The sequence below is a fragment of the Plecotus auritus genome (genome assembly GCF_963455305.1).
Source record: "Plecotus auritus genome assembly, chromosome: 6".
NCBI lineage: Eukaryota > Metazoa > Chordata > Mammalia > Chiroptera > Vespertilionidae > Plecotus > Plecotus auritus.
Genome location: NC_137773.1, coordinates 138,247,570 through 138,271,618, shown reverse-complemented (window position 1 = coordinate 138,271,618; position 24,049 = coordinate 138,247,570). Strand labels below are relative to the sequence as shown.

At 39.3% G+C, this 24,049-nt stretch overlaps 1 protein-coding gene across 7 annotated transcripts in view; it reads right to left on the bottom strand.

Annotated features, from left to right (window-relative positions):
* The window catches only part of GRM7 (glutamate metabotropic receptor 7), an 843,273-nt gene that overhangs the window by 585,338 nt on the left and 233,886 nt on the right, over positions 1–24,049 (bottom strand). For 5 of the 7 annotated variants that reach the window (XR_013960786.1, XM_080671907.1, XM_080671909.1 and 2 more), the window contains exon 2: positions 3,675–3,891. The exons of 1 other annotated variant lie outside the window; for it this stretch is intronic. Coding sequence is in view for 5 of the 6 variants with exons in the window: in XM_080671907.1 (XP_080528033.1) it covers positions 3,675–3,891 (217 nt within the window). In the remaining variant the exon portion in view is untranslated. The remainder of the gene's footprint in view (positions 1–3,674; positions 3,892–24,049) is intronic. One more of the 7 variants, XM_080671910.1, reaches the window with a different exon arrangement.

Sequence of the window (24,049 nt, the reverse complement as noted above, 5' to 3'; positions counted from 1 at the left end):
ATGCACTAATAATCAGTTAGCCCTGGGTGTTAAATGCTTCTCTGTACATGATCTTATTTATTTTACTACTGGATGAAGTAGGCATCATTATTCTCATTCTCTACATGAGGAATCAGGCTTGAAAAGTTCAATAGTATGCCAAAAGTTTTACAGCATAAAAGTGATGGAGCCCATTACTCAAATTCAGATCTTTCTTGATACCATAGGACTTGTTTCTCTCTCCATGAATATTTAAATCTTCCATGACTACACATGAGACAAGAATCATTGAGGTTTCTGAGACAGATTAAAGAAACTGTATGCAGGACTCCATGTTCCAAACAAATTAGATGGCCCCCTGTGGAAGGATGATTTTTTTCCCTGACATCACTGACTTGAATTGTTCTACCAGACTTTGATAAAGGAGACACAGTGCTTGCTTATCTCTATGACACACTGACTCTCCTACATATACACATGGGATCATATCTTCCTTGAGGGTCAGATTCCACAGACAACAGGCAAAGGAAAAAATTTAAACATTTGAAATTTCCTTGAAGATTCTCTAAAATTCCCAGAAATTACAGTGGAGTAAATTTTTCTTTGATGTTTTTGTTTGTTTGTTTTAATATGAATTAGACTATATTGCTGTTTCTTTGACTGACCATCAGAGGAAGTAGTTGGGTCTTTCAGAGGTCATAGAATATGAGTATGTGTCTCTATATACTGGAATCACCTTTGCGGTAGCAAGTCGCTCACATTATGAGATGCCCACAAAAGCAAAACTGACTAACGAAACAATGGATCATGTTTCCCACCTCAGGTTTTCTCTACATAATACACACACTGAGTGAGTAACTTACCACACACCATTTAAATTGTAGTTTTCACATCTTTTCTGTATGTATTTCCTCTTTTTCTTTTGGGGAAGGCGGGGGACATAAGGGTGTTTGCTAAGCACATAGGTGAATTCATTTAAACAAATTGCACATATGATACGGTTCCAATGAAATGTATTATAAATAGACACCAAGTATCCTAATACTTGAAGGAGAAGAGGAAGTGATCTGCCTGACATTCCCTGGACCCTCGCTGCCCCTGCATTCCTGCAGCTGGCCTTCCAGTTACTCTCACCCTCCAGGGGAAAGGCTCTCCTTCTAAAGGCTTATTTCCACTATGGCTGCCAATGACACAAACCTTATTTTTGAGCTGCATCATCTCAATGTAAGATTAACTACACCTATGAGCTGGGGCGTTCAGCCCATGTTACAAAGGCTTTGTCCTTTTTGGCAGAGTCATTACATAATGGACTCTGATTTTATATCTTGAGTGTTCACCAAGTAACACCAGGAAAAAACAACCACACAAAATGCACCACTAACCTGTCTGTAGACAGGTCTATCTCAGTCTGTTATAAAAGATACAGAGTAATCAACTGTCTTGATCCTGTGCTTTACTGGAAAATTAACATAATTTCCATCTTGTGAGCACTGTCAACTTTATTAAAAATGTGTAGTGATCTTTGCTTTGTCCAGTACAAAGTTCAGCATTAAATGGGAGAGCCATTTGCCTCAACAGAGCAAGAAGGTATCGGAACTTTACTTCTGAGCTCTAGATGATTATTTTCTCTTCATCATGTCTTATCTGTTGGCTTTTATGTTCATGTTTATGTTCATATTTCTAAGTCAACCTCTAGCCTTATTTTGGCCAAAGCAGGATTCAAGGAACCAAGAAAAAATAAAAGAATTGGTTATCAAAAATGATTAGGCATCTTTTTAGGGCTTCATTAAGGCAATTATTAGAGTGGTACAAATCTCAGCATAACACTAAGCCCGAGTTAAGATATCTTTTCTAGCCCTGACTGGTTTGGCTTAGTGGATAGAGCATCGGCCTGCAGACTGAAGGGTCCTGGGTTTGATTCCAGTCAAGGCATGTACCTTGGTTGCGGGCATATCCCCAGTAGGGGGTGTGCAGGAGGCAGCTGATCGGCATTTCTCTCTCATCGATGTTTCTAACTCTCTATCCCTCTCCCTTCCTCTCTGTAAAAAATCAATAAAATTTTAAAAAAAAAGATACCTTTTCTAATCAGGAAGTTTCTAACTGAATAAACAAAATATTTCCCTTATAAACATAGCAGTTGGGACTACCACAGTAAATGAGACAGACAAGTTCTCCTCGCAGGGGTGGGCAAACTTTTTGACTCGAGGGCCACAATGGGTTCTTAAACTGGATCGGAGGGCCAGAACAAAAGCATGATGGAGTGTTTGTGTGAACTAATATAAATTCAAAGTAAAGGAGCGGAGGGGAGAGCAAGAGAACCCTCCGCTCTTTCGGCTCCACGGGCCGGATAGAACAGCTGAACGGGCCGGATCCAGCCTGCGGGCCGTAGTTTGCCCATGGCTGCTCTAGAGTCTAGCGGGCAAGAAAACAAGTTAGACTAACATGGGACAAGTGCTGTGGGAGAAGTCACTAGAAACACAAGGCCATGCCAGTGGAACCAATGAACTGGCGTGTGTTTGTTTATTTGAACTTAGAAATGACTTTCAGGATGAGGCCTATTCATAATTCGGAGCCACCCCGTCAAAGATGTTAAGAGTGAGAGTATTTCAGTGAGAAGGAAGAACCTGAGAATGGCCCAGCTCCCCAGTGAATGTTTGCAATTAAAGATAATGATGAGGCACTGAGTTAAAATCGTGGGATTTACAAGCAAGTCCTGACTCCCTTCTTTCAGTAGCCATACCCTGAATCATTGTAAGTGTAAGTATATCTTCAGTCTGACAGTCCAACATCACAGCCAGGACTTCGGAATTTGTGACATATTTTCCACATTAAAAGGGACCTCTGTTTCTATTGCCCTGCTTGTCTGTCTTTACTGTTAGTTAACTATTCTGATCAATGACAATTGGGAGTAGATAAAATTTTTACAAAGTAAAGTGAGAACCTGACTTTAGCATAAGACCTGTACAGGAATATCAAGCGCACATATATACACTGTATCCAATATTACCAAGCGGGGAAGCCTAGATATTTTTCCTAAATGTGATGATTTCGTCTAATTTTTCAAATCTGCCCAATGGAAAAACCCTGGCCAAACACTTGAGCCCATTACTCCCAATTTGAGCTAAATAAACACAAAAAAAATCTTCTCCAACTGCTACTTAATAGAGCTGTCTTTCTCAAAATTATCTAATACTTCAAAGACTATTTATCTAAATAATTTATTTGATTTTGTTTTGACCAAGTCAGCCAGAGCCATCACTGTTATTTATCTCCAAAGCAAAGTGTCACTGTGACTAGGTTCTCATAATTCTAAACAATTCTCCCATTATTAGAGAGAAACAGGGGAAGAAAATATGCATTGAGAAGTACATTTAGCCACATTTTCTCAGGTTCCCAGCTATAAGCAGTAATCCACACTATTATCCATTACACAGAAGTAAGATACTGATTTTGGAAAATATTTTCTTCTCTGCATCACTTCCACTAAGACTTTAAGTGACTTACGTTTCACACTTTTGAAAATATTCTCTTCAAAAACAACAAAGACTTTGAAGATCTGCTTCACAGGCAGTGGGGAATGTGAGAGTAGGTATATGGTGATTATCTATAGTGTTTGTTTAATAAAGTCCGAAAAGAACCCTGTAAGCCACAGACATGGGAAGAGGGTCATCTTAATCATTGCAATCTCTTCCTACCTGCCTCTTTGGAAATCTGCGTGAAGGATTCCACACCTTTCTCTCCGTAACTTCCTTCTGATGCGAGAGTAGACACGTAATTCCAGCCTAGGGCCTTCACGATGTCTACCATGGCCTGGGCTTGGAAGGAATCAGGTGGGACCACGCGGGAGAAGAAGTCATAGCGCCGGTCGTCACTTAACTCAGGTGCCGTTGATGCATAACTAATCTGGGGGATCTGCAAAGACAAGAAAGCACCGCATGAGAGCAAATCACCAGGATGTGAGAAGCTCAGTTATACTGACAACAATTTTCCCAAAATACAGAACTTGAGTTCCTGAGAGGATGCGTGTGTTGCCAACCCTGACTCAAAGTCCAAACCCAATGAGAAAGTCACCTGGTGGGTCTTTACCTTTGTAATTCCTCTATTAGAGAGAGAGTGAGGTGGAAGGAAATAAAATGGGATTTGCTGTTAAGAAGATGTGATTTCAAAGCTTGATGTGTTTTGTTTCACTAGTGTTTACTTTCGTGAAGCTATTTCACCTCAATGACTTAGTTGCATCATTAGTATAAGATGGTTTTGAGGGGCAAGAATATAAATGTGCGTTGCTTAGATGCTTGTGACAGGGTGGGCACTTAATATATGGGGGTGACGATAAAACTGAGAACAGCATGGGTTTCCTTACTATAAGTTCACCCATTCCCCACAAGTGGATTCTCAAGTTCTCTAACATTTTATCACAAACATCCCCCTCAACATTACAAGAACATATGTTTACATATCTCTATCATTATTATTTTAGAAATATTTCATTCAACTCATTATTATGTGCCACACATGTTCTAAAGTTTTATATGCACTACCTTACCTAACCATCAGTCAATATTCTTTACTATGCTATATGTATTATACTACACTCTGCTATTATTAACTCATTTTACCAAAGAGGAAATGAGACTTGAAAATAGAATATGACCTTGTCTCAGGTCATAATGTTGTAGGTCAGAGAGCAGTCCTCAAATTTGAAATTGCCCAATGTAAATTTCTGAACTCTTAACTATGATACTTATATGAATTATTACTAAAACCTTTCCTAATAATAAAGAAACATGTAAATTGACCGTACCTCCGCTATGCCCGCAGCCCATCAGAGTATGCAAATTAACCCAACAAAGATGGTGGTTAATTTGCATACATACCTGGGTCCGGGGAACCTCCTCGGCACCCAGGTCACTCCCAGCTGGCCATTGGAGGGGCGGGGGTGAGGGCCCTTCCCAAGCCTAAAGTCTGGGGTGGAGGCTTTAGGCTTGGGAAGGGGCTGAGCCTGCAATCAGAGGGAAGGGGAAAAAATCAATGGAAACATATCCTCAGGTGAGGATAAAAAGAAAAAGAAAGAAAGAAATGTCATATCCTATGAAAGACACATCTTGAAAATGCCTAAAGAAAGTTGTCATTTTTTCATGGTGAAGGGACTGGAGTCCGTGTTGATGAAAATACCTTGGCAGCTGCAGCAGTGGGGTGATGGGGCTGGCACCTTCCCCTGATCAGCCTGGTCACCTCCCGCAAAGGGAGGCCAGACTGCAGCTTAGATCCGCTCCCAACAGGGTGCGGGCCTAAGCCATCATTAGGACATTTCCTGAGGGCTCCCAGTATGTGAGAGGGGGCAGGCTGGGCTGAGGGACCCCTCCCCAGTGCACCAATTTCATGCACCAGGCCTCTAATATTTTAATAAAAAGCATAAAACAAGGAAGGACCATAGATTATTGGAGTCCAGGCCAATTTCTGTCCACAGCATTGACTACTGACACATTAAGTTATTTTATAGGTCACTCTTAGCTGTTGTTCAAAAATTTTATTTAAATGCCATATTAAAGCTTATATAACTACTAGAGGCCTGGTGCACGGAATTCATGCATGTGGGGGTTCCCTCAGCCTGGCCTGCACCCTCTCTCAATCCGGGTCCCCTCAGGAGATGTCCGACTGCCAATCCCACAGGGATCAGCCTAAACCAGCAGTTGGACATCCCTATCACAATCCGGGACCACTGGCTCCTAACTGCTCACCTGCCTGCCTGATCACCCCTAACCACTCTGCCTGCCTGCCTCATCGTCCCTAACCACTTGCCTGCCTGCCTCATTGCCCCTAACCACCTCTGCCTGCCTGCTTCATCGCCCCTAACTGCTCACCTGCCTTCCTGATCACCCCTAACTGCCTATGCCTCAGCCCCTGCAGCTGCGGCTTTGTCCAGACAGATGTCCAGAATGACATCCGGAAGGTCGTCCGGCTGTCCGGTCTAATTAGCATATTATGCTTTTATTATTATAGATACTCATAGACTGAGTTCCCTATGTTTCATTTATAGTTCTGAGGTTATAAATTTTAGACAAAAGAAAATACCAACTGAATAAAGGCTTTGGGCAGAAAAATAAAAGGAAGGAGGGGAGAGGAGGAAGAGTGGGGAGAGATGGAGAGAGACCTTTTCTTACAAGAAATAGAAAGGAAAGAAGTCAAGCATATCAACACATTTACATCAATTTCAACTTGTGGAAATGGAAAAGCTTCATGCAATTGCACAGCTGTCTTTCCTGCCAAAATCCCTTTCTACGTTTGAAGGAGTGATAAAAAAAGATACACTGCTCGAATCTGCATTTATGTAGCTGCTGCAAAATTTCAGAATTGTGAAGTGCCCCGATGCAAATGCATTTTCAAAACTGTGCCCCAAATTTCAGTAATGAAAACCCTGGGGAAGCAGCTTTCTTTCCTCAGTACCATGCACCCTTTGAAAATGGGCCCTATCTGTGGTCCATCCCTTCCACTATAAACAAGAACTATCTCCTGGCTTAAGACTCATATGTCCCTTTAGGGTCATATACACACCCTATAGCCAATGAGACTTAAGTGATGTTAGACTAAGGAATGGAAAACTGAATGGATTTCATTTCTAAAATAAAAAATGTGTATAGAGGCTATAAGAATATCCCTCCTAGAATTAGGGATGAAGGACTGGAAGAATGTATATAACCTTACATATGTTGCTGTGTACTTATTTAGCTATGATGCTGCATATTTAGTTACTTGGTTTCAAACTAATGTCTAAGCCTACGGAGTAATTCTTTTGAAGTGTGTGTTGTAACTAGTACATACAACTGACCAAATTACTACTGGTCATCCTTAGTGATTAACTCCACACTCTCCTGGATCTCTGACTGTACTTCCTTTTTCCTGCCAGTCTCCTATGGAAATGCAGAATTGATCTTCTAATGAAGATAATTTAGTATAACACTTCCACTATAGAAAAATACATGTTCCATATCTCTTTGAATCTTTCTTTCTCCAATTTAAAAAATTAAAACAGCTTTAGTCTTTATAAGACTAAATTTTCATCTTATTTTATTATTCTTTACTCTTACATCATTAACTTTTGCCTATCACACAAAAATGGTGCTATTGATGAGTATCAAACAGGAGTGAAAACATTTATAAGCCATCATATTTGTTTACAGTTTATACTTTTATTTAGAAAAAATAATACACATTATTTTTTTAAACATTAGAGAAACAAAACAAGAAAATAACTTTAATGCCTTTATCCCTATTAACATTTGCTATACCTCTTTAACATTTTTGTGTGCATGAGGGTATGCACATAAATATTACTAAGTATAAAAACATGAGTCTTGCCCTGCCGGCATGGCTCAGTGATTGAGCATCTACCTATGTACCAGGAGGTCATGGTTTCATTCCTGGTCAGGCACATGCCTGGGTTGTGGGCTCGATCCCAGTATGGGGTGAATGGGAGGCAGCCAATCAATTATTTTCTCTCATCTTTGATGTTTCTATCTTTCTCTCCCTTTCCCTTCACCTCTGAAATCAATAAAAAAAAAAAAATATATATATATATATATATATATATATATATATATATATATTTTAAAATATGAATCTTAATCTCTTCTTCCCTTCCCGTTTCATTTCTCTTTCTCTCTCTTCCTGATTGCATAATATTCTACTAAGCTAAGCTTAAGATAAACTTAATCTTCATTGTTAAATGTTTAAACATATTTCAAGTTTCCATTACTAGAAAGTTAAAAAAATATTCTGACAGTTGATTCAAGTCCTTGTGGACATAAATGACTATTTTCTTAGATTACTGGTGAAGACTCTCCCTCACCAAAGTGACAGAAATAAATCAGGTTGACCTTTAAATATTTCCCTATATGAAAATTACTTGAGGTTGTACTATAAGGTAAATCAAACATCTATATTTTTTCTTCCACATGGTTAACTACTTGCCCCAGCACCATATATTAAATGCTCATTATTTACTGATAGGAAAGGCCATCTTTTGTCACATATGAAAACCTTTAACTATCCTTGAGTCTTTGAGGTGTATTCTCTACTATTACACTTGTTGTTCAAGTATTGGGCCAGTGTTTTACTATTTTCATTTTTATAAACTTAGAATTTTTAGGGCTAGATTAATTAGAACACCTTCACTCTTCATAACTATTCTTTCGAAAAGGACTCTGGGTAATCATACATGTTTAACTTTTCAGCTGAACTTTAGTACAAATGTTTCAATTTAGCATAATAATGTTCCATTAAGATTATGATGAGAATTGCATTATATATATTTATAAATTAATTTGGGAAGAATTGATACATTTATAATGTTTTATTTCCCCCTATGGGAAAATATTTATTTTCACCCATTCCATTATTCATTCTTTTCTCTTAATAAAATTTTATCATTGTCTCCATGTGGGTGACTTTATTTCTAGATAATTATTATTTTTATTACATTATGAATGATATCAAATTTTCATTTTATTTTTTATGTGTTGCTGGTATACAGGAATCTATTAATATTGTATATTTAGTTTATGCTTACACCCTTGTTAAAATTCATATTAGTTCTAATAGCTTTCAGTTTATTTTCTTGGGATTTACTGTATAGGTAAGCAAGCCACATTATAAGACTCAATTTAGTTTTCTTTTCTAACTACAATAGCTAGAATTTACAGGAAAATAAGAATGATAGTAATGGAAATAGTTTGTCTTTTTCCTATTTCTCTACAATAAGCATTTAAAATCAACTAATATTTATTCTAATTTCTTATCTTAAAATGCATAGTCAAATTAAGATGAGTATCTTCAAATAGTTGAAAAAGTACCATCCTTCAAAGATTGTCTTTTGCAAACAAAAATCTCAGTTTTTCCAATTATTTCTCCTAAAACATGAATCAGGTGATGCTGATGGCAAGTATCAAGTTTTTGAAACATAGTAGTTCTCACATCTGGTCATCATGTAAAAGTTATGTAGCAGTCAACTATCCTCTTTTTAAACATTGAGAAACAAATGGAAAAAAACAGCAAAACCATCATTCTTCAAGTCATCAGATGCAACATGTGCCAATCCTATATTTTACTCTTAGAATAAGGGGGAGGGGAGGAACCCAATTCACACTGTTTCTAATTAACCTTTAAGATATTTATGTATGTGTAAGGCCCTAAGAATTCCTGTAAATCTAAGAGAAAGAAGACTAGGGGAAACCCGATATCAAGAATAATTAAAATGGACCCTCAAATAACTTAGATCCTCTACATCTTATAGAAACTTTCAAGTCTCACCAATACAAGTGGTTGTGGGGACTGAATTCTTCTGATGGACTAAAAAAAATAATCACAAGTAAAACTGTATCTAATTAGTGGCACACACCAGTCACCAGCAGGAGCTCAAGGCCCTCCTGACCTCGCCCAAGTTAGCCCTGGAAAGCATGAGTTTATACCAAGGTCAGTCGATCAGTTCTTCTGGGACACTGCAGTTTTCTTTGGTAACAAGTGTCACAACTGTCATTAAACAATTATCTGTAAAATTATATGTTTATTATTCTTTCCTTTCTGGGAGACTACTTCCCCTGATGGAGAGCAATTACCTTATTCATTTTATCACCACTGGATAGCACTGTACCCAGGGCAGAACAGGAGCCTGATCAGTATGTGCTGAATGAACAAATGAGCCCGTAAATGAATGAATGGGATAACCCTGAGAAAACAGAATCCCTTAGATACATAGTGTGGCTTCCACAGCACTTGGAAGTAACCCCTGCCCTGGGCAGGCCTGAGGCAGGCAGCTTTAGGCAGGGTAGCAAACACTTTTTCTCGCCCTTTCTCCACCCTGGCATACTTTCCCCTGGGATTTCCTTCCTCATCACTGAAATGTAGGGCAAGTTGACATTGGATGAGGCTTCAAAGGTAAGGGACCTAGGGAGTAATTTAGGCTTCTCCCAGAGGCCTGAGACCTGGCACTCCCGGCAACCTATACCACAGTCCCCAGAGTTCAGTCTAAGGCTTCAAGACATCCTTGGATTTCTCATTTTAAGCAGGGTGATTCTGCCCTGCTGTGTCCATAGCTTTTTTCCCTTCTGGAACCAGGCCTGGCTATCAGATGCAAGATGGAATTAGTATCCTCAGATCCAGGTAAATGACTTTATGTTAACATTGCCATTATCAAATCAAAATAGAAAAAAAAAGGGAAAGAGAATCTAAAGAAAATAATTCTGTAATTTCTAATATATACAAAATCAAATATTATCAGTATGTGATGGAATTTTCACTTCCCAAGTGTGGACAAGATCAAACACTTCTAAATTTAATTTCATCTTATAATTACTATAGTCAAACACTAGGCCAAGGGATCTCTTGAGCTTGGAAAAACACCCCTCAAGTCATCATCTTTGTATCAAATAACTGATGACCCGAGTCCAGATGTGGACTAGATTACAGTAATATTCATAAATAGTTTAAAAATCCTAATTGTCCCCACTATTCCACACAAAGTTGATTCTAATAAAAATAAATTTCTAAGTATTAATAAAAAGAAAAAATTTAGGAAAAAATGAAAGATTTGACATCAGTTTTGTGCATTTTGGGCTTCTTCCTCTTGATAGCACAAGGGTAGTACCTATGACAAGGTCAGTCACCTGGGAACTTCTAATTTCTAGAAAAGTGGAGGGGAGTTCTGGGTCCATGTTCGGGGGAATTTGCACGGCTAGGAAAGGCAAAACAAAGTACTGACACTTGTTCCGGAGGGCAGTTCCCACAAAACTTATAAAAGGCAATTTTTGGAAGTATTATGTGCAATTAAGATAATGCTTCGGTGTACCTGTGGAGATATTAATGAACTCCCGTGGGGCATTATTAAGTTCACAGTTAGTAGTAATTTCACTCTTAGTTCTTATTAAGCTTTATTGATATGGATCCCTAAAATGGGGAAATGGTTGAATAACCCTTTCAGGACCATTCTTTGGAGCATCATTCTCTCCAATTATCACTTATCTGTTTCCTAGATTAACATCTCTGCTCATATTAGGATGGCTGGACTTTAACTCTAATTTTTGGTAGTATTTGTTTATTTCAAAGTACTGAGTAATGATTTTCAATTAGGATAAAATCTAGAGTTTCACTCAACTTTAAATTACTCATGTCAGAGATTATCATCAAATATTGCGACTCTTTTTCCTTTGCCTTTGCATTTGTGTGTGTATGTAGTAAAAGCACAGAGGCCTCTGTAGATTGGAGAATTACCTTCATCCATATCTCTAGAGCATTCGACGACAAAGTACAATAGAGACCTTGCCCTCCCAAAACGAGGCCACAGAAATCATTAGCATATCCTTTTCTAGAGGAGCAGAGAGATGAAAAGAAGGAAAATTATTTGGATGACCTTTCAGGGTCCTTGATAATCCTACATGTCTATGAATTATCTCTGGCCAGTATCCCTAAAAATCACCATATCTTAAGAAACAAAAAGTTGCCGAAACCGGTTTGGCTCAGTGGATAGAGCATCGGCCTGCGGACTGAAGGATCCCGGGTTCGATTCCGGTCAGGGGCATGTACCTTGGTTGCGGGCACGTCCCCAGTGGGAGGTGTGCAGGAGGCAGCTGATCGATGTTTCTCTCTCATCGATGTTTCTGGCTCTCTATCCCTCTCCCTTCCTCTCTGTAAAATATCAATAAAATATATCTTTAAAAAAAAATTGTTTAAGAAACAAAAAGTAATCAAAGTAAGTGGCTTTTTAAAATATTTCTCATATATGTTAAATATGATCCTAGATCTCTCTCAGGCCCCCAGGGCCAGAGTGTATACCTGGAGGTTTCCTTTACCAAACATTAATGCATGACTTCTGAGATATCCCACTAGCAATAAAAACGCCAGATCCCTGTAACGCGGAGTTTCTCGACCTTAGGACCACTGACATGTGAAGTCAGCTAATCCTGTGTTGGTAGGATGCTTAGCAGCATCCCTGACTTCTGGCACCAGATGCCAGCAGCAAGTCCTGCAGCTGTCACAATCAATTTGACTGCCACAATGGCGGGGGTGGGGTGGGGATGTAACATCACCAGGGTTGAGAATCACTGGGCTAGAGGTGTCTGTAAAAGTACAATTGCAGTCAAAACACCGTGGTCACATCACAAAGTGTCAATGAAAGGAGATGTTTTTAATGTCTTGTACCTCTCTATCCAGTCCATGGTTTCCCTATTTTCTCCATACTTTCCATGTTTTCCTTTCCACTTGCCAATCTTCCCCAGTTATCAAAGCTCCATGTGTTTCCCAGGCACCTTCCCTCAGCTGGGTTCTCAGCAGAGGGCACAGTGACAAAGCTGCCGAGACACTCAGCCCTTTACCAGGACACAGGCAGGAGCTTCTTCAGGTGAAGAAAGACTTTTCCCAGGAGAAACTGACATTAAACCCGAACTTGTTTTCTCTCTGAGAACTGCTGCCACCTTTTTAAGGATGCTATGGTCCCCAAATCTTGATTATTCAGAATGGCTGAAAACGGAGAGTTGTAGTTCACTGAATACCGTGGTACCCTATGTGCCATGCCCTCTGAATTCCACTTTTCCAAGAGCGAGAGCACAATACAGTGCACTTAACAGGATTGTTACTGAGCATGATGTAACCTCCGCCTCATGATTCAGAAGCCACTTTCAGGTCTGCTGGGGCTGCAGCACACTCCTTCTCCTTGGATGAGGCTGCAGACAGAGATGTTCCCAAGGTGAGTTCGAATCTGCACTGACCCTTTGAGTCCCTGAAAGAGGCTTATTTGACAAAAAAGTCTTTACTTAGTCTTTCACTCTTAGCAAGAGGCGGGAAAGCAATGCTGTTTACTTTAGCTTTTGTATGGCTCACATTTTGAGTAAACAAGCAGTTTGTGTCTATTTGTTAAAACGAAAGAGATGATTCATAAGATTTCTGCATGATAAATAATTTTCTACCATTTAATTCAGATAATACAATATTACTTGAGTAGTGTATCACCCATTTTTTAATCTATACAATTTAATGCAATAAATGCAATAATTAATGAGAAACCACCTTTAGATGATAGGATAATCTAATACACACACACACACACATACACATACACAGATACTATGAAGAAAACAAAACAGTTTAAAAAGAGAATGACTTAGATGGTACTGTAGATAAGGTACCAAGTAAAATACACACGCAAAACATTGAATCTATTCCAAAATATACCTGTAATTTATCAGACCACTCTTAATTCTGTAGGACAAACTTACTTACTTCTCCGTGGCCGTCTCTTGCTTTGTATAGGTCTGAAATACCTACTTCATACCTTTGCTTATTTAAATTCTAGGAGTATTTCTTAAATATCCAGATTGATTATATGAAAACGTCTTTGGGGTATTTGCCCTGATTCTAAGCAAAGGATCCCCTCTTTCTGCTATGCATCATTCTTTGTTGTTTGTTACTCGGCTTTAATCTCATTCTTCTATCACCAGACTCCTTAAGGAAAGAAATTGTGTCTAAATTTTCTCTCATATATCCCATCATTGTAGGACTATACAAATGTTAGAGTTTTACTGGCATTTGAAAATCATGAGCAAGGATACTTTTGGCTGTAGGTAATATATTACTCAATTAATAGTGACTTAGATAACAAAATCACTAAATATATCTGGATATGGCTGGTTTCCAGGTTGGTTTGGTGACGTGACAATGTCAAGGCATTGGGTTTGTTTCTCTGAAGTTCTCTCAGCTCTTGTCTCAGACTCAGAGGTGGTTCCCGGAGCTCTCATCATGCCTCACCTGGCATCATTAAAAAGTAAAGGCGGGGTAGGGGCTCTATAAACAAAGGCTTTCTCTTCTCTTCTAGTTGGCTTTTAATCAAGAAGGAATTTTGTTTTTCTAAAATGTTCTACTCCTCATCATATTTCTCTGACATCTCATTGGCTGGAATTGTGTCACATGATCTTCCCATCTCCAAACACGGGCAAAAATAAAGAGGACTGCCATGATTAGCTTATGATCCAACCTCTGAGGATGGATGCCCAGATGCTAGGAAAAAAAAAGAAAATCTAGGTTCTGGAGGGACCAAGGCTGGTAAGTAAATGATCATTTGGCAGACAGGTAACTGGGTCTGTGCCGTGGCAACTATGTAATCACCATTGTGAATTAATAGGAAATTTGACATGCTTGTAGGCATCTAAAAACTGTTTAAAGAATGCATAAATAACTCCATGAGTGCACCCATGTGTTGTCACTAACCAAATTGGGGGCGGGGGGAACCTATGTGGCTTTTACAAAGTATATTTGGTCATAACCCTCCCCCTCCCAAATCTTTATTGTAGTCTTGTATAATTATCATTCCCCAGAAACCACTGGGTGGGGGAAACTGTACTAAACAAACTACTGAAAGGTCACTGAGGAGAAAAATAACATAAAAGTGGAAGTGTGGAGAAGATATGACCAAGGGTTGTTTAAGCTACTTAGAAGATAGGAGGCAGATAACACTTGGTAAAGAACCAAAGGAAAGCCTTTCTTGGGGTGGAGAGTGGTGGAAGCAAATGCACAGAGTAACTAAGAGGTGGGGTTTTGTTGAAGAAAGTAGAGAGACTTATATGGCATGAGGATATAACCCATAATTCCACTTGATTTACACCTAGAGAAAAGGATAGGGGAAGATGTTAAAATAAAATAATACCCCTCTAAATTAATTTTGTTTCTTCTGATAGTATAATAACTACTCATACAGGATAATGAATCATACACAATCTTTCTAACACCCAGCACTGCACTCTTGGAAGAATCGTTAGGTGATCCACAAACTGAATCCCTGAGAGTCACTAAGTCCCAAATACCTCCTGATTAATAACAAATGAAGAGGCTCCTTCACTCTGATACCAGCACCACTCCACAACAATTCAATTAGACAAAGTGCCATTGATTCCGCAACAAGGTCTCTGCCACAGAAGCTTTCCATGGATTCCTCTTGTACCTGAAGCACCTAGTCCCTGCTGTTCGGGGATGTAAGGAATTGCTCTCTTTGTTACTAAAGGCCCCCCTGCCTGCAGAGCACAGACACTGCGGGAGATGCTATGCTGAGCATTTGTCTAGTTTTCTCTTTCAGTCTTTCCTCCTAGTTCCTAGGTGAGAGTAGAACAGTCAAGAGAAAACAAATGGTAAAGCTTTGGGGAAGGGTAAAGTCTTAGCCAGAGGTTTAAATGTTAGTGAAGTTCATTCAGGATTAATAGATCTTGATATAATTGTGAAATATTTAAATGTACATGAAACAGAACTGGAGACTGAGCCAGTAGAGTGCAAATTGGCTTCTGCATGCACCCTTTTCATTAGACCCTCCCCCCTTCTTTTAGAAAGACCTTTTTTACCCATGTCTATTTCAGCTAGAGTTTTTGGGACCTAGAATCTAGAGACTGTTCCTGGGCAAAATATGTGTGTGAAAAAATACCTCCTGTAAAATCACCGCACATGGTTGAAAATAACGATTTGTTCTGCCATTTCCCATTTTTAATATTCCTTCCCAACATCCTGCAAATTCCGCTATCACATTCCCTGACACCATATCATCTTCCAATTACCACAACTGAGTCGTTTTTTACTTGTAATTGCATTTTTGGTTGACTACTTCCTGTGAAGATTGAGGGGGAGAGAGAATGCCATCAATGGCCGCACTGCAAGCTGTATTCTAACAAGATTGCTTCAGGAAAGACGTGGCTACGCAGCTGCTAATCCCTTCATAACGCATGGATTTCTATTCGAGGTGAGTCTTGGCTAGACTTGGGCATCTGTCCCTTTTTAAGACCTTATCCTTTAGATGCCAGGTTGCAAGGACAAGGTATCTCGAATTGTCAAGGATGGATGTTAGTGCTGATAGAGTCAGATCTCTACTTTTACAGAGATAACAATGCTCAGAAAGGGAAATTAATTTACCAAAAGGTGCATTGCCATACTATTACTGAGAAACAACCAGAATCATGTCTTTTGACGAGGTTCTACAGTGAAGTTTCCCGAAATCCATGTTGTTCTAAGTGTTCAGTTCCTCTGCATATTATATTTCAAAATTAGCTTCATTTTTATTTTTAAGCAGTATCAATTATAAAGTGGCTAGGTTGCAAAAAATAGAAAACTCAACAAAAAGTAGTTGCTCAAAAATAGGTTTATTACTCTGTCACATAAAATAGGTAGCTAGTTAAATAGTCCAGAGTTGGCACAGCAGTGCCATGGTTACCCGGGACCCAGGCTCTTGGCATTTCTCTGCTCTATCATCCTAGCATGTCAATTCCATCCTCAATGTCACTTAGGACCCCAGATGCTGCCACAGTACCAACAATTATGGACTCATTCCAGGTAGCAAGTTGGAAGATGTGGAAAAAGAGGCAGAACACATTTTCCAGTTGGTTGAAATCCTTCCAAGGCACCTTCTCTGCTTTGCACATAACACAGCCACCTATATATCGTTATCCCAAACAGTCTCATGGTCACATCTAGCTGCAAAAAATATTTTTATATGTTTTATTGATTTTAGAGAGAGAAGATGTGAGAAGGGGAGAGAGACAGAAACACCAATGAGGAGAAAGAAACATCAATTGGATGCCTCCTACATGCCCCCTATTGGGGATCGAGCCCCCAACCTGGGCATGTGCCCTGATGGGGAATTGAACCTGTGACCTCTTGGTTCAGGGGTTGATGTTCAACCACTGAGCAATACCAGCCAGGCCAGAAAATAGTTTTGAAAAATGTATTCTTTTAGCCATGTACATAGGACTTAGGACTACTACTAAGAAGAGAAAGAAATAGAAACAGAGTGGCCATCACCTGCTATAATCTTGAAGGATAGATAAGATTGGCCATGTACACCTCTAGGCCAGGGAATGGATAAGTAGATACAGTTGAAAATTTAGATATGAATTAATTAATCTTTAAAACCATTGCCGTCAAGGCAAAGAAGACATAGTCAGTGGTCAATAATCCCCTAATATAATATGAAGCATATGTAGACCATAAATAATAAATGAAGTTGGGAGTACACTTTCATTAGGATTACCCTATAATCATTCCTAAATAGTACTCCCATTTACATGAAAATATTCCAGGCACTAAATTGTTGTGCTTCCAATAGTATGGGCTTTATAACTTCCCATTTCTTCTGCTATGAACATCCATAAAAGTTCACCCACGAATTCCTCCCATACAAGACTAAGACTCTTAAATGTTTTTAATGTGGGTCAGTTTCATACTCGTTTTGTTAAATGTCTCACAATTTTAGTTTACAGGCAACTTTTTGATAGTTTATTCAAGTTCCTGGGTTCTTTTCAGCCACAATGTTCCTCCATGGATTGGAGGGACAGCTCCCTTAACCTACTCCACCTTGAGCAATTAAAAAGTTACAATTCTTTTCCAGCTAGTGTGGCTCAGTGGTTGAGCGTCGACCTATGAACCAGGAGGTATGGCTCAATTCCCCGTCATCACATGCCTGGCACAATCCCAAGTGTGGGGCATGTAGGAGGCAGCCGATCAATGATTCTCTCTCATCATTGGTATTTCTATCTCTCTCTCTCTTCCTCTCTGAAATCAATAAAAAATATATTTTTAAAAAAAGAAGTTACAATTCTTGATTTCACTGCTACCAAGGGCAGGAAAACTCCTATATCTGTAAACTATCATCCCAAATGAAGAACCTGGGGCATTCAAATGCCACGATGATCAGCCAGCACCTTGAAGCAATGTGCTGTGGGGTTAGGTGTCTGACTTCCAGCAGTCAGACTTTAGTCCTTTTTATATTCCTGCACAGAAAATAAAATAGAATGAAAATATAATTTCCCAGTTAAAATGTCAAACAAAGCGATGGAGATGCCTTTTGTTTCTTACAGTGAATGAATATACTCTGAAAAATAAGTCGCAGTCTCGTTGGAATCAAGGAGATCAATACTTTAAGTAATTTTTCTTGAACATGGAAGAACCACTATGCCAAGTAAAGAATTTCTTCCAACTTCTACCCAGGGCTATCATTTTATTTTATAGCTGCCAGAATTTTTTAAAGCCAAGGACCCCGTATAAATATTTAATTTTGAACTCTTCTCGTCTTCCCTGTGCCGTTTTTCACCATTATCTCTCTGAGATTATATTGTGTGTGCTTCCTACTTTAAAGAATACTATTGACTCAGGCTAGCACTATTGTACCTCAGAGAAAAGGGTCCACTTCTCATTCTGATCTTAACGTATTGCTACAGTAAAATCAATAAGCATATTAAGGAGTCTCACTTCTCCACTTCTAGCACAGAATTCACCTAATATGTTCCAAATTCAAAATTGATCATTTGGGTTAGGCAAACAATGTTGAAAGGAACAAAAATGTCAGAAAATTCCAAAGTGGTTTCTTCTGTGTTTTGAAATAAAATATTTTATTGATGTGCATGTGTAGTATATTTACTATATTACTTACTACTAGAGGCCTGGTGCACAGATTCCAGCTGTTGGGGTCCCTTGGGGTGGCCTGCAGAGATCAGGCCCCAGCTCACGCCCCAGCCTCGCAGCCCCACCTGGCACCCCACCTTGGCCTGGTGCCGCCCCCTCACCTGCTCCACCATTCCATCTGCAGGGCGATCAGGGACAGGCCCCTGCCCAGCTTCCTCAGTGTCTGGGAGCCAGGCGGCAGCCCTGTCCTCCCCCCGCTACCACCACCACTGGTCACCATCTGTGGGGAGATCAGCAGGGTGATCGGCCCCCGCTCACACCCGCCTTTACCTGGCACCACCCACTCACCTGCTCCACCATCCCGCCTTGGTCCCGCTCTCATTGGGGCCCATGGGGCCGGCAGTGCCTCCACTGCCTCTCACTGCCAGCAACATGCCGCCCCCTGGTGGTCAGCGCACATAATAGCGAGTGGGGCCGATTTGCATATTAGGCTTTTACTATATAGGATTTTACTATTATCCAGTAGGTACCATTTATACTCTACTATTTCTATACTGTATGTAAAGCTAATGGAAAATATGACATATATTATGCATAACTTAAAGGATACATGTTCCTAGTTAGTATTAAAAAAATAAATCTAAAAACCTTTATACAGCCTAAGAAATATTCTAACTAGAAGCTTTTCTGAAGATTGACACTGTGGTAGGAGGCAGCCCCCTTGCATTTAAGTCACTGGTGATGAGGAAAATGGATGCTGAAACATGAACTCTAATTTGTAGGAGAAGCTACAACACTGTCCTTAGAGGTAGATGCTCTGCTCCATTTTCTTTGAAGTGGTGGTGACCTCTCCACACTGACTGGTCTGATCCTCTCTTTGATCCCTTCTGTGCCCAGACGGATAGTAGGGACACAGAGAGAGACCTCTCTTCAGGCATTTAGGAGAGAGATCTGTGAGCTTGCAGATATAGAGTAAAGGTGGCTGCTGTCTAGGATTGCAAAGAAGAATAGCTCTCCAAGTATCTCCTCCCACCTGCCCACCAATGCCAGAGTGTTGGATAATTTGACAAGAGACATCCCTTCTTAGTGACACGATGAACTCTTTTAAGACAAGCATCATGCCAATTTTGAGTAGTTTTTGGCTTCTGACCATTGCCTACTTTTGTATGACTTCTCTGAGGTAGGACATTTAGATAACAGGTTTACTCAACCTGTTAAAAAAGGCCTGTGTGCATCTTGCTCCCAGTATCTTAAAGAGATCGTGTCAAAATGCATTTTGTAAAACACTACAAGTTCCAGGCCACACAAAAAAAAATGGAGGGAAGTCACAGAGGTGAGAGAGAAATAAACTGATAGAAAAGGGAGGGAGAGAGCAGATGGGAACCCCAAACAGTTTTTTTAAAAGACAACACTTTGTATCTTGGGAGGTTTAACTGTTTGTGAATTGAGGATCTGTTTAACTTGCCCATGATGTAGACAGTAATGAACTCAGTTCACCTCCAAACCCCACACACTCCTGGAAACAGAGACAGGGTATAAATGAAATAAACTACTGATGAGAATGATAACCAGGCATTTCAAAGGCTCCTCATTCTTTCAACCACCAAACCAGACCCCTATCAAAGCTGACAAACCATCAGGTTTCCCACGGGCATTTAAAACAAGCTGTGCTGTCCAGAGCCTGGCAATTAAAGCATCAGGGGTGGTTTTCAGGTCACGGTTGCATGCATGCGGGCTGCACACTTGACCTCCATTGACTTCTTAAAAGTGGGAGTCAGAGTGCAGAGTTCCGTAATAGACGGAACTTTCAGAAAGATAATTTCAGATTTAACAGACGACCGGAGCACCATCCTATTAGGGGATAGAAATCATTGAACCCATCATCAGTCAAGTTCACTTAAGGTTAGAGGCAATGTGAACCACCTGAGCAACCTTCCCAACTAGAACATCTTCACAGCCGGCCAGCACCTTGGAGCTATTTCCAGGGTGACTTTCCTTGGCTCCCGGGTCTGTTCTGATCCTGTTGGCTTTGCCAGTAAAAGAGATTCTGTTTTTCTATTCTTCTATTTCCTGACCCTGCGCAGAACAAATTATAATTAGGAAACCACCTGAGGGGAAGGTGACAATGCAGTTGTCAATTTTCATGGATGAATCCTGTTTCTGTCAACACAAGCCAGGCAAGCCTCTCACCCTCACAGTACAGACTTGGGGCATACTGTGGTTAACCTGGTTCACTGCCCCGGGAAGGAAGCAATCAAAAAGATCACAGCAACAACAGCAAGAGAAGATGTGAGCAACAAAAAAGAGCCCTCTCACTGTAAATATGTTCACTGCAACGGGTCTCTAATGTGGTATGGAGGCAAAGGAAACAGCCGTTTTGCAAAACACCCCTTATTAGGCCGACTGAAGGCTGTTTCTTCAGCATGTTGAATGCAGCTCAAAGGGCAGAAAGTAAGCCAATGTGCAGCTGGCGGTGAGAATACTTACACAGCCCAGCCTGGGTCTGAGGCCCATAATGGATTAAGGGGGGGTTATAACCTTCTTATCGTTAGACATTTGTAGGCAGGCTCTAAAAATCTGCTAGCCGAATTTATTTTTTTTTTAAGTCTCACGTTGATTTTCCCCACAACAAGCAATCTTTATCTTACACATGCTCCATGAAAACCCTAGAGAGTGAAACCTATATGCAAGGGATGGGATGAAACCAGAAAGGAAATATTAGAGGTAAAAAGAATATTCATCTTAGGCTAAGATGGTATGTTTTAGATACAAAGGGTATCATTAGGTTAGTCTGTGGGACTGTAACAGGGATATATTTCATTATCTTAAAACATTATGTTTTTCTTTTATCTTCTTTCTCTTCATAAAAGTTGTTCATTTTGATGGGACAGATCCCTGAATAAAAGCGAATCTCTTGCTCAGCCGGTGTTGCTCAGAAGTTGAGTGTCCGCCTAAGAAGCAGAAGGACACAGTTTGATTCCCAGTCAGGGTACAAGCCCGGGTTGTGGGCTCAATCCCTAGTAGGGGGCATACAGGAGGCAACCGATCAATGACTCTCATCATTGGTGTTTCTATCTCTCTCTCCTTCCTCTCCCTTCCACTCTGAAAGCAATAGAAATATTTTTTTAATTAAATAAAGTGAGTCTCTTAGTAAAGACTGAACTACCTCCCTGTTATTTAGGAAGAATGTATTTGGTGTGACCTGAGAAATCGAAAAATAGCTAAATTTTGCTTGTCCCACCATGGAGAAGTAATAATATTTTATCAATTATTAGTTCGTTTTAGTCCAAATTATTCTGAATTAATCAGTTTCTAAACCTGTTCCAACCTCCCCAAACCTTGATTTTTTTCATATAATTCTAGATTTTCTATAGCTATCCTCTTTAGAGGTAAAAAACATTACATTTTTTAAAAATCTAAACATTCTAAACTTCACATTTTAACTTTCCTGACATTGGGATGATTCTTTAATCATGATGTTGTCAGAGTCAGGGAGTACTGTTACTAGTCAGAGTTTATATCCTCTGCTTTAATAATGTATTTTGCTTCAACTACACCCTTAACCCACTATAAAAACAATCATATACATGGCAGTTCCATCACAAGTGATTATGTAATACACCAGGGAATAAGCAGTAGCAGATTAGGGGTGTGTAGAAAGGAGAGAAATAGAAACAAAATTGCTATATTAGAACAGACAATTGATCATGATAAGGTCAAGGCAGCAGGAAGTAGAACTGGGCCCAGGATGTAATCCAATTTGAATGGACCAGGAAAATACTCCATACAGGACTGAATGAAATGAAGACCCCCCAACTCAGGGGCAGTGGGGCTGGGTGTAAGTAGATCTGCAGGAATTGATGACTAAACCAAAGGACCTGAAGACAAGATTTAAGTGGGCAAGATTTTTATCAATGAGGCAAAAGGAAGCCTTAATCCAAAGACACTTATATTACTCTAAAAGGAACAGGCAGATCCAGGAAGCATTGATTCCCAAGGCTGATGACTGAATTATTGAGACGCCCGCATTGGAGTGGGCAGTGAATGAGTCAGAAAGAGAACCCCTAATGCAGTGTATTCCAGAACCACCAGGCAACCACTTTCTTAAGAAGAGCATGTGGCTGCCATTCAGGCAGTGTAAGCGACAGGCACACCACCACTTAAATATGCCAACTGCTCTAAATCATCTGTAATCCTCATCTATGCAGCTAAAAAAACAATACACATACAAAAAAAACCAGAAGAATGTTTTTAAAGATTCTTGGCAAACACTACTATGATGATGAATACAAGTAAATTTTAATAGAAAAGGAAGAAGACTGAGATGAAAAGAACACAAAATTTGCAAATCACTTGCGTGGATTGGGTGCTCACCACTGACATACTCAAAGATAAGTTGTTTCTGGTTATAGTGATTTTGATTTACTAATTTCACATTGATTAAAGGTGCCTAATAATGTCCATATGTGTCTCAAGAGGGGAAATGGAACTTGTTAAAAAATTCCCAGGGATGCTTTTTTATAGCTACCAAGTCATTCCTACTGCTGATATTCAAGGTTGGATGCCTCCCCGAAACGTTTTTTGCTAAGAGCTTATCAGTTGCTTTCACCATTTGAATTATCTTAGACTTAACACCTATTATTTTTGAAGAGTCATTTGTACCTAATGGTAGGTATCTACCTCAACAGATGTTTGCTAAGTAACATGTCTTTTTTTCTTTAAAAAAATTATTTTATTTTTTCTATCACCAAAAAATCCCCTCTTCCACCTTGACCATCCCCTCCCCCCATAACTACCACATTGTTGTCCATTAGTTCTCTCTCTTTTTTTTTTTGTTTGTTTAACCCCACCCGCACCCCACACCCTCCCCACACCAGAGCTGTCTACTTGCTCTCTATGAGTCTGTTCTATTTTACTTGGTAGCTGGGTTTGTCCATTAAATTCCACATTATGAGTGAAATCATGATACTTGTCTTTCTCTGATTGGCTCATTTCACTTAGCATAATGTTGTCCAGGTCCATCCATGTTGTTTCAAAAGGTAAAACTGTCTTCCTTTTTATAGCAGTATTCCATTGTATAAATGTACAGTTTTTTTATTCACTTACTTATTGATGGACACTTGCTTCCAAATCATGGCTATTGTAAATAATGCTGCAATGAACATAGGGGTACATATATTCTTTCGAATTAGTGTTTCAGTTTTCTTCATATAAATTCCCAGAAGTGGAATTGCCAGAAAAGGTCCTTTACTAATTCCAACTATTTAAAATGTTAGCACTGAAATATCTTGCTCACAAGTATTATCAAAGTAGAATAAAGTTAGATAATTATTGGTAAGTCACTCATGGATTTTTTTTTAAATTATTTTATCACCATTTTCAATAAAAGTCATCCTGGTGAAATATGTAGCTTGACAAAATTAGTTTATATAATTTGAAGAGTTAATCATATTAAAATAGATATTTTGATTAACTCTTAATGTGTCGTAACAGACATTTTATCTTTCAGAATAAGAATTTCTTTCTTTTTAATCTGTTTTTAGACAAATTTTAATTTTATTATATTCAGTACATTTTAAATCATTACTTAGTTTTTATAATTTATGTGTTTTGTTCTTTATGTCATTTTACTCTGTTAAGTCAAGATAAAGAA